Here is a 16,789-nt window from a genome sequence, read left to right as displayed (position 1 = left end):
TAGCCACAAGATGGCAGAAGTAATTTGACAGTCCTGTATTCATACTAACAGAAATGCCCTCACTAGCAATGGTAATTAGCAATGAGTAACCACGGGAATAAAATATATTCCCTTCCAATGTTTTGGTTTCAATTATCACATCAATTGCAGCAATTAAAGTTCATTACAAAAAGTTGTAGGGCCATACTAAAATTGGCATATTTATCTGATCGAATTACCAGGCACAACAACTTGACCACCAATTATAAATGAGTTTAGCCTTCCATATTTAAATATTTTTGAGACCACTTCTAATGGTTGGCTACGATTAAGATCGTCGGTCTGTCAGTCAACAGTGCGCATATGGAATAATCCTTCAAGAGCAGCCTGCTCCACTGCTCCATTTCCACGGAAGTGCAGTGCGCATAGCATCACGGCTGGAGAAGGAATGGAAGCGTCAAAGAAAAGTAGAGGTGGGAATGTTCGGTCTGTCTTGTGAGGAGGGCGGCCACATGTAGCGTCATTTTTGGCTAATGCTTTTGAAAATGCATTTTTTTCTCCCCAGTAACGAACGACAAGGATATCTAGAAAACGTATTGAATAAGAGAGAGTTTATAGGAGACGGCGAGCAGCAGAACCACACTCATCCTTGATCCTTCCGTTTTGGTTTAAATTATAGGCAAATTAAATTGCTTCTTCACGGACAAGATCCTAAGGCTACATGACAGAACAAACCAAACGATACTGTATCGATATGTGTCGGGGGACAATGAATATAACCGAAGAATTCTGCGTCAAAGGCAAGTAGGCTATAACTTTCCCCGGTATAAACATTCAAAAGTAGGCTATCATCACTCAACTGGTTGTGGAAAGATTATTGTTACAGTGTTGCGGAATCTTTGGAGGAGAGCGCCAACTTCAGACATTCACGTTAAATGTAGACTTTTCTGGTAGGTCAGAAGGAAAATATTATATTTTGACACCGTGCACCTACTGAAGTTCAAGACAATCAGTGAAGCTGTCCCTGTCTGGTTTCCCCTCACCTATTAGCCTATTTCAGCTGAATGATATTTGGGAGATTTGATCTGTAATTTAGAGGAAATAAAAACAAGATTACATTTTTCCCCGCAAACCCTGACCAGTGCACAATGAGACTGGGCAATGGACTGAAGGAATGTAGCAGCGCTCCATCGTTTTCTTCCCCGTAGCCTGCTATGACGCGACCGATATAAAACCGTTATTTGCAAGGGGGGTTGGATATCTGTAATATGATCCCAATATGGGTCTTCAAGGTATATTGTACTCAATTTATTATACAGTTAATTGATAAAGTAGTCGAGTATTACATAGTTCATTTGGAGTGCGCATAATAGCGTTTTGCACGCAATATTTGTAAGGTAATCAGTGCAGATAAAAAATTAATATAATAACGGAAAGATATTGCAAGCACGACGCATGGACCTACTCCTAAATAGTATGTGGACCTCTTTTGCATAGTCAATGAGATTGGCAATCATCAAAATAATTATTTACCGTGCGTCATACATGCCTAGGAACAGGATTCAGTAGAAGAATATTGCCCTGAGTGTTTGGTCGATTACCAAGAGGGGAATTAAGAGAAACAGTAAAAACGCAGAAACGCTCACGTGACTTACATTTTGAGAGTGGACCGTCAAAGGTACGTTCTTATTCTCTCCCTGCTATAAGAGGCTGTCTTGGGACCAAAGTCACTTTACCTGATAATTATATAACTTAATACATCTCTTATATAATTTAAACAAAATATTACGTTTATTCCACTGTCATGTAGTACTGCTTGTTCCTGACTCATTAAAAGTGAGAGTGGAAAAAACAGCTAGCAAATGAAAGGTGAGGTCTGGTTTGCCTCACTCATTTATGATCAGTGGCCATATGAGCAGAGGGAATGTTCTTGCTCCAGGCAGCCAGGCAACAAGAGGGAATGTTTTTGCTCCAGGTAGCCAGGCAACAAGAGGGAATGTTTTTGCTCCAGGCAGCCAGGCAACAAGAGGGAATGTTTTTGCTCCAGGTAGCCAGGCAACTAGAGGGAATGTTTTTGCTCCAGGTAGCCAGGCAACTAGAGGGAATGTTCTTGCTCCAGGTAGCCAGGCAACTAGAGGGAATGTTCTTGCTCCAGGTAGCCAGGTAACTAGTGGGAATGTTCTTGCTCCAGGTAGCCAGGCAACTAGAGGGAATGTTCTTGCTCCAGGTAGCCAGGCAACTAGAGGGAATGTTTTTGCTCCAGGTAGCCAGGCAACTAGAGGGAATGTTCTTGCTCCAGGTAGCCAGGCAACTAGAGGGAATGTTTTTGCTCCAGGTAGCCAGGTAACTAGTGGGAATGTTCTTGCTCCAGGTAGCCAGGCAACTAGAGGGAATGTTCTTGCTCCAGGTAGCCAGGCAACTAGAGGGAATGTTCTTGCTCCAGGTAGCCATGCAACTAGTGGGAATGTTCTTGCTCCTGGTAGCCAGGCAACTAGAGGGAATGTTATTGCTCCAGGTAGCCAGGCAACTAGAGGGAATGTTCTTGCTCCAGGTAGCCAGGCATCTAGAGGGAATGTTCTTGCTCCAGGTAGCCAGGTAACTAGAGGGAATGTTCTTGCTCCAGGTAGCCATGCAAATAGAGGGAATGTTCTTGCTCCAGGTAGCCAGGTAACTAGAGGGAATGTTTTTGCTCCAGGTAGCCAGGCAACTAGAGGGAATGTTTTTGCTCCAGGTAGCCAGGCAACTAGAGGGAATGTTTTTGCTCCTGGTAGCCAGGCAACTAGAGGGAATGTTCTTGCTCCTGGTAGCCAGGCAACTAGAGGGAATGTTTTTGCTCTAGGTAGCCAGGCAACTAGAGTGACTGTTTTTGCTCCAGGTAGCCAGGCAACTAGAGGGAATGCTTTTGCTCCAGGTAGCCAGGCAACTAGAGTGACTGTTTTTGCTCCAGGTAGCCAGGCAACTAGAGTGACTGTTTTTGCTCCAGGTAGCCAGGCAACTAGAGTGACTGTTTTTGCTCCAGGTAGCCAGGCAACTAGAGTGACTGCTTTTGCTCCAGGTAGCCAGGCAAATAGAGGAATGTTCTTGCTCCAGGTAGCCAGGCAACTAGAGTGACTGTTTTTGCTCCAGGTAGCCAGGCAACTAGAGGGAATGTTTTTGCTCCAGGTAGCCAGGCAACTAGAGGGAATGTTTTTGCTCCAGGTAGCCAGGCAACTAGAGGGAATGTTTTTGCTCCAGGTAGCCAGGCAACTAGAGGGAATGTTTTTGCTCCAGGTAGCCAGGCAACTAGAGTGACTGTTTTTGCTCCAGTTAGCCAGGCAACTAGAGTGACTGTTTTTGCTCCAGGTAGCCAGGCAACTAGAGGAATGTTTTTGCTCCAGGTAGCCAGGCAACTAGAGTGAATGTTCTTGCTCCAGGTAGCCAGGTAACTAGAGGGAATGTTTTTGCTCCAGGTAGCCAGGCAACTAGAGGGAATGTTTTTGCTCCAGGTAGCCAGGCAACTAGAGTGACTGTTTTTGCTCCAGGTAGCCAGGGAACTATTCTCAGTGAGAGTGGAATTAGCAGCCGTACATGATTTTATAGCTGCTATATGTACACTTTTGGGCAACCAGACCAAACTCGCATAGAAATGTTAGTTATAGATCTGTCATTCTCATTGAACGCACGTCTAAGAAGCGGTAGAGCTATTCTATGTGCTCTATTTCTACAATTCCCGTCCTAATGTTTTGTTTTTGCGTCTTTTACTTTGGGTTTTGTACACCAGCTTCAAACAGCTGAAAATACAATATTTTTGCTTATGGAAAATATATTTCACAGAGTTTTAGATGGTACAATGGTTCTCTAAACTATACTTGCTTGTTTTGTCACATAAACTAAAATTAGGTGAACTATTAGAATTTTAACAACCAGGAAATGGTGGAGCGATTTCTGCATAGTGCATCTTTAACTATCCAGATCACTCAGATGGCATTTGAACCTGTAACTCTCTGGTCTGGACACAAGTTCAACTCATTTTACACAATGGTTGTTTTTCTACACAAAAAACATATTAGGCTCTACACAAACATTGTGGAAACAATGATTTTGTAGACATCTTGGTTCATACCAAACTCTCTGTTGCATCACAATTATTGTGTCAAATGTGTTGCACATCCTGAGTGTGTACAGGGCCTAAATGTGTTGTACAATCTGAGTGTGCACAGGGCCTAAATTGATAATTGAAAACTGAATTCTGATCCACATCTCTGACTGAACTGAATTGCTGTTTTGTTGTGTCCCAAATTGCACCCTATTCCATTTATAGTGCATTAGGGTGCCATTTAGGATGTAGTGGCTGTCAAAACCAGCCCTGCGTCTCCACTGAGGTCAAATAAGCCAAACTAAATGAGGATGGGATTCAAAGTAGTGTTGTAAATTACATGCCACAGTAGGGACTACCCTCGCTCTGAAGACTCCAGTACCCTCGCTCTGAGACTCCGTATCAATGGGACTGCAGTAGAAAGAGTCACAAGTTTTAAGTTCCTCGGTGTCCACATCACAGAAGACTTGTCATGTACCGACAATACCACCACTCTTGTCAACAGGGCGCAACACCGTCTCTACTTCCTAAGGCGGCTGAAGAAATTCAGCATGTCACCCCGGTCCTCTCCAAATACTACCACTGCGCCATTGAGAGTCCCCTGACAGGTTGCATCACGGCCTGGTACGGGAATTATTCATTCCACGACCGCAAGGCCCTCCAGTGGGTGGTGAAGATGGCCCAGGACATCACTGGGACCGTGCTCCCACCCACCCAGGACATCACTGGGACCGTGCTCCCACCCACCCAGGACTTCTAATCATAACGATGCCTGAGGAAAGCACGCAGCATCAGGACCCCACACATCCCAGCCACGAGCTGTTCTCTCCATTACCGTCAGACAGACAGTATCGGAGCATGATGTCTCATACCAACAGGCTCAGAGACAGTTTCTATCTACAAAGCCTTCAGACTGCTGAACACTTGAACTGGAAATACACAGACACACACACATACATATGCATGCTACACACACACACACACATTCATGCTACACACACGCACACACATTCATGCCACACACACACATACACATTCATGCCACACACACACATACACATTCATGCTAAACACACACACACATACACATTCATGCTACACACACACATACACATTCATGCTACACACACACATACACATTCATGCCACACACACACATACACATTCATGCTAAACACACACACACACATTCATGCTACATTACACATTCATGCTACACACACACACACACATACACATTCATGCTACACACACACACACATTCATACACATTTCATGCTAAACACACACACATACACATTCATGCTAAACACACACACACATACACATTCATGCTAAACACACACACACATACACATTCATGCTACACACACACATACACATTCATGCTACACACACACACACACATACACATTCATGCCACACACACACATACACATTCATGCCACACACACACATACACATTCATGCTACACACACACATACACATTCATGCTACACACACACACACACATACACATTCATGCTACACACACACATACACATTCATGCTACACACACACACACACATACACATTCATGCTACACACACACATACACATTCATGCTACACACACACACACACATACACATTCATGCCACACACACACATACACATTCATGCCACACACACACATACACATTCATGCTACACACACACACACACATTCATGCTACACACACACACATACACATTCATGCTACACACACACACATACACATTCATGCTACACACACACACACACACATTCATGCTACACATACACATTCATGCTACACACACATATACACATACACATTCATGCTACACACACACACATACACATTAATGCTACACACACACACACACACACACACACACACACACACACACACATACATTCATGCTACACATACACATTCATGCTACACACACACACACATACACATTCATGCTACACACACATCACAACTGCTGCTACCAGACTCTGCCACTTCATTTACATATAGTTTATGACTAAAGAAGTCCTTTGGGAGACCAGTACGGAGCCTATGAAGTTGTGCCGGGTTTCATCATTCATTCTAAACCATATCTAAAGTGCTTTGATGAACTCAAGCCAAAGGATGTGGCCCCGTGGCCCCCGTCTGTCTCTGTGTATGAATATTTACCTAACAGTGGAAAAGACATGTCTTCACCATGTGCCAGTTCCACCATTTCAGTCCATCGTTGCTGTTTTTCTCTGTGTTATCTGGCCACAGTGAGTCCAAACGACACCCTATAAAGCGCGTTTGCTTGCTGTCCTAAAAAAAAAAAAATGGAAAGGAGTTACCTCTGGTTTGTTTAGCCATTCCTATGGGGAAATGGAATGAGGAAAGAATGGGGTTTTTGGGATAAACTTAGAAAATAAGGTCTGAGGTTAACACGGGCTTAGGAAATCTTATACGTTTTGTTCTATGAGACCATATCAGTCACGTAACATGACTTTTATGGACAATGAAGTCTTTTTGTGTTGTTGTTTTTTTAATGACAAAAATGCCTCAAAATTCACAAAAAGTGACGTTAGCTGATGAAGATGATCTCATAAAACAAAACGTATAAGATCTAATTTTCGGCGTTTATCCCAAAAACCCCACAAAGACTCTATTTTCATTTCCCATAGGCTTTGTCCAATGAACCATGAAGGAGTTGGTGCCTACAAAAAGGAGTTGGTGCCGACAAAAATTAGTTGGTGCCGACAAAAAGGAGTTGGTGCCGACAAAAAGGAGTTGGTGCCTACAAAAGGAGTTGGTGCCTACAAAAGGAGTTGACAAAAGGAGTTGGTGCCGACAAAAGGAGTTGGTGCCGACAAAAAGGAGTTGGTGCCTACAAAAGGAGTTGGTGCCTACAAAAGGAGTTGGTGCCTACAATAAGGAGTTGGTGCCTACAAAAGGAGTTGGTGCCTACAAAAAGGAGTTGGTGCCTACAAAAAGGAGTTGGTGCCTACAATAAGGAGTTGGTGCCTACAATAAGGAGTTGGTGCCTACAATAAGGAGTTGGTGCCTACAAAAAGGAGTTGGTGCCTACAAAAGAGCCATTACTATTGCTCTCTATTCACTGTACAGGGCTCTGGTCTGAAGAAACTAAGATTTTTTGTTAAATGAACAGGACATGTTGATTATGTGACAAAGGAATTAACGTTTTTCTTATTTTTGTTGGTATTTTACCCCCTTTTTTCTCCACAATTTCGATCTGGTCTCATCGCTGCAACTCCCCAACGGGCTCGGGAGGCGAAGGTCGAGCCATGCGTTCCCCGAAACATGACCCGCCAAATCATGCTTCTTAACACCCGCCCTCTTAACCCGGAAGCCAGCCGCATTAATGTGTCTGAGGCAACACCGTTCACCTGACGGACTGAGGTCAGCCTACAGGCGACCGGCTCGCCACAAGGAGTCGCTAGAGCACGAAGAGCCAAGTAAAGCCCCCCCGGCCAAACCCTCCCCTAACCCGGACAACGCTGGGCCAAACCCTCCCCTAACCCGGATGACGCTGGGCCAAACCCTCCCCTAACCCGGATGACGCTGGGCCAAACCCTCCCCTAACCCGGACGACGCTGGGCCAAACCCTCCCCTAACCTGGACAACGCTGGGCCAAACCCTCCCCTACGCTGGTCCAGTTGTGCGCCGCCCTATGGGACTCCCGATCACATCTGGTTGTCATACAGCCCGGGATCGAACCCAGGTCTGTAGTGACTGCTCTAGCTCTGCGATGCAGTACCTTAGACTGCAGCTCCACTAAGGTCTGTGGTGACTCCTCTAGCTCTGCGATGCAGTACCTTAGACTGCAGCTCCACTAAGGTCTGTTGTGACTCCTCTAGCTCTGCGATGCAGTACCTTAGACCACTGCTCCACTCGGGAGGCCCAAGGAATCAACGTTTTAAAAATGTACTTGACTTTCATGTGTTTTGAGTGTTATCAGATCATCTTGGTACTAGAGACACTAGGTTTTAAAATAATTGTTGCTTAGCAGCTTAATTGCAGCTGAAGCGTTTTAAGCTGTTTCACCTTGTTCATGGTCATGTGTGCACTCAAGTAGAACGCCACGTGAGAGAGTGTTTTCCCCGGGTTTTGTTTGTACCTTTACAATTTACAAGCTCGCCAACGACATGAAAGGTTTGGAACGGTTTGTTAAAAATAGTTAACTAACTTTAATGATTTTCTGTGGAAGATTACAATGAAGAAAAAATAAGGTTGCTGTGATGCAAAACATGGTAATAAATCTGTTAATCTCCAAAGGAATAAAAACATTAACGAAATACCTTTTATTATCTCCCTCTTAAATAAAACATTTTGAACAAAGTATTTCAACAGGGAAACATTTGGTTGTGTGACAATATCAAAAAACCTGAGAAGCTGTTTTTACAGTAGAACAATAGAGCAACAAAGTTTCCACAGTATGAAAGTGAGAACAGAACCTACGATCATCGTCTCTACGAGGATAAGGAGTTCATTGTTTACAGGATACAGTGCAGTTTCCGCAGTGTCAAGTCTAAGTTCATTTAAAGTGCATTTAACATGGGGTCACAACACACCTTACATTAAAAACAGAAACAAAACAAAGTACAAAGAAAGAATGGATGGGAGGGAGAGGGAGGGAGAGTGGGTGAGAGGGAGGGTGGGTGAGAGGGAGGGTGGGTGAGAGGGAGGGTGGGTGGGTGGGTGGGAGGGAGGGAGGGAGAGTGGGTGAGAGGGTGGGTGGGTGGGTGGGAGGGAGAGTGGGTGAGAGGGAGGGTGGGTGGGTGGGTGGGTGGGAGGGAGGGAGGGAGAGTGGGTGGGAGGGAGAGTGGGTGAGAGGGAGGGTGGGTGGGTGGGAGGGTGGGTGGGTGGGTGGGTGGGAGGGTGGGTGGGTGAGAGGGAGGGAGAGTGGGTGGGAGGGAGAGTGGGTGAGAGGGAGGGTGGGAGGGAGAGTGGGTGGGAGGGAGAGTGGGTGAGAGGGAGGGTGGGTGGGTGGGAGGGTGGGTGGGTGGGTGGGTGGGTGGGAGGGTGGGTGGGTGGGTGGGTGGGTGAGAGGGAGGGAGAGTGGGTGGGAGGGAGAGTGGGTGAGAGGGAGGGTGGGTGGGAGGGTGGGTGGGTGGGTGGGAGGGTGGGTGGGTGGGTGAGAGGGAGGGAGAGTGGGTGAGAGGGTGGGTGGGTGGGTGGGTGGGTGGGAGGGAGAGTGGGTGAGAGGGAGGGTGGGTGGGTGGGTGGGTGGGAGGGTGGGTGGGTGGGAGGGAGAGTGGGTGAGAGGGAGGGTGGGTGGGTGGGTGGGTGGGTGGGTGGGAGGGAGGGAGAGTGGGTGAGAGGGAGGGTGGGTGGGTGGGTGGGTGGGTGGGAGGGAGGGAGGGAGAGTGGGTGAGAGGGAGGGTGGGTGGGTGGGAGGAGAGTGGGTGAGAGGGAGGGTGGGTGGGTGGGTGGGTGGGTGGGAGGGAGGGAGAGTGGGTGGGAGGGAGAGTGGGTGAGAGGGAGGGTGGGTGGGTGGGAGGGTGGGTGGGTGGGAGGGAGGGAGAGTGGGTGGGAGGGAGAGTGGGTGAGAGGGAGGGTGGGTGGGTGGGTGGGTGGGTGGGTGGGTGGTGGGTGGGTGGGTGAGGGGAGGGAGAGTGGGTGGGAGGGAGAGTGGGTGAGAGGGAGGGTGGGAGGGAGAGTGGGTGGGAGGGAGAGTGGGTGAGAGGGAGGGTGGGTGGGTGGGTGGGTGGGTGGGTGGGTGGGAGGGTGGGTGGGTGGGTGGGTGGGTGAGAGGGAGGGAGAGTGGGTGGGAGGGAGAGTGGGTGAGAGGGAGGGTGGGTGGGTGGGAGGGTGGGTGGGTGGGTGGGAGGGTGGGTGGGTGGGTGAGAGGGAGGGAGAGTGGGTGAGGGGTGGGTGGGTGGGTGGGTGGGAGGGAGTGGGTGAGAGGGAGGGTGGGTGGGTGGGTGGGTGGGAGGGTGGGTGGGTGGGAGGGAGGTGGGTGAGAGGGAGGGTGGGTGGGTGGGTGGGTGGGTGGGTGGGTGGGTGGGAGGGAGGGAGAGTGGGTGAGAGGGAGGGTGGGTGGGTGGGTGGGAGGGAGGGAGGGAGGGAGGGAGTGGGTGAGAGGGAGGGTGGGTGGGTGGGTGGGTGAGAGGGAGAGTGGGTGAGAGGGAGAGTGGGTGGGTGGGTGGGTGAGGGGAGGGTGGGTGGGAGGGAGGGTGGGTGGGGGAGGAGAGTGGGTGAGAGGGAGGGTGGGTGGGAGGGAGGGTGGGTGGGAGGGAGGGGAGTGGGTGGGGGAGGGAGAGTGGGTGAGGGAGGGTGGGTGAGGGGAGGGTGGGTGGGAGGGGGGGGGGTGGGGGAGGGAGAGTGGGTGAGAGGGAGGGTGGGTGGGTGGGTGGGAGGGAGGGAGGGGAGGAGGGAGGGAGTGGGTGAGAGGGAGGGTGGGTGGGTGGGAGGGAGGGTGGGTGGGAGGGAGGGAGAGTGGGTGAGAGGGAGGGTGGGTGGGGGGAGGGTGGGTGGGTGGGAGGGTGGGTGGGAGGGAGAGTGGGTGAGAGGGAGGGTGGGTGGGGAGGGTGGGTGGGGGAGGGTGGGTGGGAGGGAGGGTGGGAGGGAGAGGGGGAGAGTGGGTGAGAGGGAGGGTGGGTGGGTGGGTGGGTGGGAGGGAGAGGGGTGGGTGGGAGGGTGGGTGGGTGGGTGGGTGGGTGGGTGGGAGGGTGGGGGTGGGTGGGAGGGTGGGTGGGTGGGAGGGAGGGAGAGTGGGTGAGAGGGAGGGTGGGTGGGTGGGTGGGTGGGTGGGTGGGAGGGAGGGAGGGAGGGAGGGAGGAGGGAGAGGGGTGAGAGGGAGGGTGGGTGGGTGGGTGGGTGAGAGGGAGAGTGGGTGGGGGAGAGTGGGTGAGAGGGAGGGTGGGTGAGAGGGAGGGTGGGTGGGAGGGAGGGAGTGGGTGAGAGGGAGGGAGAGTGGGTGAGAGGGAGGGTGGGTGAGAGGGAGGGTGGGTGGGAGGGAGGGAGAGTGGGTGAGAGGGAGGGGTGAGAGGGAGGGTGGGTGAGAGGGAGGGTGGGTGGGGGAGGGTGGGTGGGAGGGAGGGAGAGTGGGTGAGAGGGAGGGAGAGGGGTGAGAGGGAGGGTGGGTGGGTGGGTGGGTGGGAGGGAGGGAGGGAGAGGGAGGGAGAGTGGGTGAGAGGGAGGGTGGGTGAGGGGGGGTGGGAGGGAGGGTGGGTGGGAGAGGGAGGGAGAGTGGGTGAGAGGGAGGGTGGGTGGAGGGAGGGTGGGTGGGTGGGGAGGGAGGGTGGGAGAGGGAGGGTGGGTGGGTGGGTGGGTGGGTGGGAGGGAGGGAGAGTGGGTGAGAGGGAGGGAGGGTGGGTGAGAGAGAGGGAGGGTGGGTGGGTGGGTGGGTGGGAGGGAGGGAGGGAGGGAGAGTGGGTGAGGGGAGGGTGGGTGGGTGGGTGGGGGAGGGAGAGTGGGTGGGAGAGGGAGGGAGGGTGGGTGAGAGGGAGGGTGGGTGGGTGGGTGGGTGGGAGGGAGAGTGGGGGTGAGAGGGAGGGAGGGTGGGTGAGAGGGAGGGTGGGTGGGTGGGTGGGTGGGAGGGAGGGAGGGAGGGAGAGTGGGTGAGAGGGAGGGTGGGTGGGTGGGTGGGTGGGAGGGAGAGTGGGTGGGTGGGAGAGGGAGGGAGGGAGTGGGTGAGAGGGAGGGTGGGTGGGTGGGTGGGTGGGAGGGAGAGTGGGTGGGTGGGAGAGGGAGGGAGGGAGAGTGGGTGAGAGGGAGGGTGGGTGGGTGGGTGGGTGGGAGGGAGAGTGGGGGTGGGAGAGAGGGAGGGTGGGAGAGTGGGTGAGAGGGAGGGTGGGTGGGTGGGTGAGAGGGAGGGTGGGTGGGTGGGTGGGTGGGTGGGAGGGAGGGAGGGAGAGTGGGTGAGAGGGAGGGTGGGTGGGTGGGTGGGTGGGAGGGGGAGGGAGAGTGGGTGAGAGGGAGGGTGGGTGGGTGGGTGGGTGGGTGGGAGGGAGGGAGGGAGGGAGAGTGGGTGAGAGGGAGGGTGGGTGGGTGGGTGGGTGGGTGGAGGGAGGGAGGGAGGGAGGGAGGGAGGGTGGGTGGGTGGGTGGGTGGGAGGGAGGGAGGGAGGGAGTGGGTGGGAGGGAGGGAGGGTGGGTGGGAGGAGGGGGGGGGAGGGAGGGAGGGAGGGGGGGGTGGGTGGGTGGGAGGGAGGGAGGGAGGGAGGGAGAGGGAGGGAGGGGAGGGAGTGGGAGGGGGGAGGGAGGGAGTGGGTGGGAGGGAGGGAGGGAGGGAGTGGGAGGGAGGGAGGGAGGGGGGAGGGAGGGGGAGGGAGGGAGAGGGTGAGTGGGAGGGAGGGAGAGGGTGAGGGGAGGGAGGGAGAGGGTGAGTGGGAGGGAGGGAGGGAGTGGGTGGGAGGGAGGGAGTGGGTGAGAGGGAGGGAGGCTGAGAGGGAGGGTGGTTGGGAGGGAGGGAGAGGGAGGGAGAGAGGTGAACAATATCAACAACAGTATAAAACTATACAGGAAGCAGAAGCCACATTAGTAGTCTCTTCTATTAACCTGCTGTTCTTCCACAGTGTTCCGATAGGGCGCTGGACCGAGTCGCACCATGAAGACCCAGAAGGCCGGGGCCCCCGGGGGCCCAACGCCAAGCTCTCCTTCCCCACGCCAACGGATGTCTGGTTTCAGCCTGCGGGGCCGGAAGAAGAAGGATGGCCTGATCCAAGGCAAGCTGCGGATCCGCTCTGTGCCAGGAGCCTTCCTTGTGCTGGGGGTCATTGTGGTGGTGGTGGGCACGGCTCTGGCAGTGGCTGGGTACTGGCCCTACCGGTCCCACCGATCATCACAGCTCCTTGGGCTTGGACAACAAGGCTCTGGTTCTGTGGACAGAGCAGCAGGAGGTAGAGGTAAGGGTGTCTCTGAGCCCCAGTCATCCGGTTGGAACCTGGGGGCTAAGAGACTCCTGACCACAGCCAGTCTGATCCACAGTGAGCGGATGAAGCTCCTGGGACCAGTCATCATGGGCGTGGGGCTGTTCATCCTCATCTGTGCCAATACGGTGCTGTACGAGAACCGCGACAGAGAGACCCAGATGCTGCTGGCCCAGATGCAGAGCGTCATCTGTTCGGTGTCGGCGGCCGTGCCCTCGGCCGACCTCTCAGACATGTCAGCAGCCAACTCCATGGCCAGACACTACCAGTGGGTGAGCAGTCTGCCTGCCACCCACCTTAACATCCTCTGTCTGCAGCAGCTGGCCAGCTCAGAGCCCCTGCTGCAGACGACCAGAGACAGCAGAGAGGAGGAGAGGGCTGACTATACGTACCAGCAGGCCACCGTACAGACGGAGGCTCTACACCACCAGGAGTCAGCCTCCACCCCTTCCCTCCACTCCTCCCACTCCAACTCCTGCAACTCCAGCAAGATGGACTTCAACACGCTGTGGGGCGGTGGTGAGCCAGGCGTAGGGGGCTCCAGCCCAGACCCCCAGCCCGCTCACCTCTTTAAGCTCCACAACTGTCTGGTGTCAGCCAGCTCCATGTCCACTCTGGGAGGGGACGACTGGGAGAGGTCGGAGGTCACAGCCATGCTTCCCAGGCGCTCCTACAGTCTTAGCTACAGGACTAATCCAGGCCCCCATGGGCCCCAGACTGTAATACGTCTACAGGAAGGGGCCATGCGACCCGGGGGACCTGGGGCAGACCCACAGATAGTGCAGCACAAGCCCACGCGGAGGGAGCGCAGCTTGGACGTGTGTGTGAACATGGTTGGATGTGTGGAGACCCCGGAGCTCGCCCCCGTAGAGGAACAGAAGCATCGCAGCTGGCCCCGGTTAGACCTGGGCTGTGCCCGCAGGTACCTGAAGCTGGACAATAAGGAGGACTCGGTGGACAGACTGCTAGACCAGTTGGAGCAGCAGTGTTCTCAGTGGGATAAGAGTTTCGGCTCAGGGCCTTTCCAATGAGACCCAGTAAGGGCCCCATATCAGAGTCCTCTGTCTGTTTTTTAAAAGCAGCTTATAAAGAAAGATCCTCATGGATGCTGATATATCGACGACCAGGAGTAGGAGCTTTTTCCAGTGGATTATAATTGTCCACTGTTTTCACTGACTCCTGAAACCGAGAAACCCTTTTAATGTACGGCACCGAATTCCTCTCCACAGTGTCGAGCAGCTTCCAAATCTGAAGATACAAACCTTTTAGAAACCTTGTTTCTCGGATTTCCCATGACGTGGATATATAAACACAAGTGTTGGAGGACTGCAGACCAATGGGATCAGTTTGGCAGTTTGTTTTAAGAGGGGAACAATACTCCATACTGTCAAAGATAAGTTGGAGACATTTCCCAGTCTTTTTATTGGGTGGCAGTTATGCTTGACACTTGGCAACACTGAAGGAATCAATTTGTCTTTCATTGCCAAGGCATTGCTTGTTTCCAGGACACAACAAGCACATCCGAATGTGGGAGGTGGAAAACGCATTCTAACGAGGGACTGTCTTCACTGTGTAATCTATTTAAAAACCAAACTACTCAAATCTGTCGGCGAGCCTCAGATGTGCTTCTGATAACAGCGAGTACAATAAAACACCTGTTCCATAGACCAAAACAAGTGCATGATGATAGAGATGTCATGTGTAATCTACATCTACATAGTTATGCAGAATAATGCTTTAATTGGCTGTGGATCAGATAAACACATAGTTAATGATTGGTTGATAACACTTTATTTGAAGGTTACCTTCATAAAGACTTCATTACACATTCATAAGCAGTACATAAGCATTGATTAAGTATTACGTAGGGCTTATGAATGGGTTATGTAGGGCTTATGAATGGGTTATGTAGGGCTTATGAATGGGTTGTGTAGGGCTTATGAATGGGTAATAAATCCCTTCACGTACTATGTTGTCCGTTTGCTGTCCTTCTCCTGGTTATTACCAAGTGTGTGTCCCAAATTACACCCTATTCCCTATATAGTGCACTACTCTTGACCTGCATTCATAGGGCTCTGGTCAAAAGTAGTGGTCTGTATAGGGCAGGGCTCTCCAACCCTGTTCCTAGAGAGTTACTGTCCTGTAGGTTTTAACTCCAACCCTGTTCCTAGAGAGTTACCCTCCAGTAGGTTTTAACTCCAACCCTGTTCCTGGAGAGATACCGTCCTGTAGATTTTAACTCCAACCCTGTTCCTGGAGAGATACCGTCCTGTAGGTTTTAACTCCAACCCTGTTCCTGGAGAGATACCCTCCAGTAGGTTTTAACTCCAACCCTGTTCCTGGAGAGATACCCTCCAGTAGGTTTTAACTCTAACCCTGTTACTGGAGTACCCTCCAGTAGGATTTCACTGCAAGAGGGTATGTCTCCAGGAACAGGGTTGGGGAGTCCTGGCATAGGGAATAGGGTTGGGGAGTCCTGGCATAGGGAATAGGGTTGGGGAGTCCTGGCATAGGGAATAGGGTTGGGGAGTCCTGGCATAGGGAATAGGGTTGGGGAGTCCTGGCATAGGGAATAGGGTGCTGTTTGAGATGCATCCCCAGGTAATTCACCAGTGGGAATCAGCGGTGAGGAGAAAGCCCTCCCTCCTGTCTACCGGCCTGTTGATTCTCTCACTGCTTCTTTCTCAGAGTGCATTTTGTGTTCGTCCCAAATGACACCCTATTCCCTATGTAGTGTTCTGTATAAGGACTAGGGTTCCATTTGGGACGCGGACCTAATGTTTACGAGGAGGGGTCACCCCTTTCTTCGTCCAATAGAGGTGAGGGAATGGAGGACAGCACTGTCTCAGTCTGTTTGATTTAGTGGAATGAAATTATCAATGTTTTAGCATGCAGTTGGGGTCTGTGGGGCTACGTGATTAAGACATGTCTGGTTCCCTTAGGACAAGACACACACACACACCACACACACACACACACACACACACAGGCTGATGTGGAGAGAAGGCTCCATTGTATTTTCAATGCCACAGTCTCTCTGTCTCTCTCTCTCTCTGTCTCTCTGTCTCTCTCTCTCTCTCTCTCTCTCTGTCTCTCTCTCTGTCTCTCGCTCTGTCTCTCGCTCTGTCTCCCTCCCTGTCTCTCTCTCTCTCTCTCTCTCTCGTCAGTGTTGCCTGTTTTGTGTGCCATGTCAGTGTGACAATTTGTGTTCTAAATGTATTACCAAGCAATATCAGTAGGTCTGACAGAACAATTATTGTCTGTGTCTGACCCCGTAGACTCACATACCATGTCTGTGTTACAAATATAAGGCAAAGCAACAACAACGAAAACACTTCCTTGTGTTGTCAGTGGTTTCATTGGTTCACCTTGGCAAGGTTACAACCTTCCGATGGGGTATTTATATGGGATCATTATTTGTGTGCCAAACTGATGACCCTATTCCTCACTCGACAGGGGCTTCGCGTCTCATTGTTCCTCCCAGCTTGAGGACGTTCTGCTGGGATGTGAACCAATGAGCCTCCTAGTTGTCACCAGAGCCAACCAGCATGGGTTTACCACGACACAAGGCATTCAAATGGAACAAAATGGAAGTCTGAACAGAATTTTGGAATCTCTCGTATCACAAGCACTTTCCTATCTACTTTCTCCACTACTATTATTCTAATCTATGCTAAAGACTTCGACAGAGGACATCCTATGACCTTGAATTAGATAACACTCACCTACAGTACATCTACAAAACCACAAGTTCCTCTGTGTGTCTGTGTAGATCAGATCTGTCCCCACATCACAGCCTCGTGTTGGAGCAGTCCTCCTGAGGGGGGAGGAGAAATTCCCCAGCTGTA

At 51.8% G+C, this 16,789-nt stretch overlaps 1 protein-coding gene across 2 annotated transcripts; it reads left to right on the top strand.

Moving 5' to 3' along the window:
- Positions 1-329: 329 nt before the first annotated feature.
- tmem200b (transmembrane protein 200B) lies at positions 330-15,018 on the top strand. Of its 2 annotated transcripts, none has more exons than XM_024440835.2 (2): positions 330-452; positions 12,588-15,018. In XM_024440835.2, exon 2 carries the CDS (start codon positions 12,620-12,622, stop codon positions 13,970-13,972), a length of 1,353 nt encoding a protein of 450 aa, XP_024296603.1. In that variant the 5' UTR covers positions 330-452; positions 12,588-12,619; the 3' UTR covers positions 13,973-15,018. The 2 variants fall into 2 exon arrangements, with proteins under 2 accessions (XP_024296603.1, XP_024296602.1); XM_024440834.2 differs by having other exon boundaries at positions 363-779.
- Positions 15,019-16,789: the final 1,771 nt, after the last annotated feature.

This window comes from Oncorhynchus tshawytscha, linkage group LG13 (genome assembly GCF_018296145.1).
Source record: "Oncorhynchus tshawytscha isolate Ot180627B linkage group LG13, Otsh_v2.0, whole genome shotgun sequence".
NCBI lineage: Eukaryota > Metazoa > Chordata > Actinopteri > Salmoniformes > Salmonidae > Oncorhynchus > Oncorhynchus tshawytscha.
Note: the sequence above shows the minus strand (reverse complement) of the source record. Positions and strands in the feature narration are given on the sequence as shown.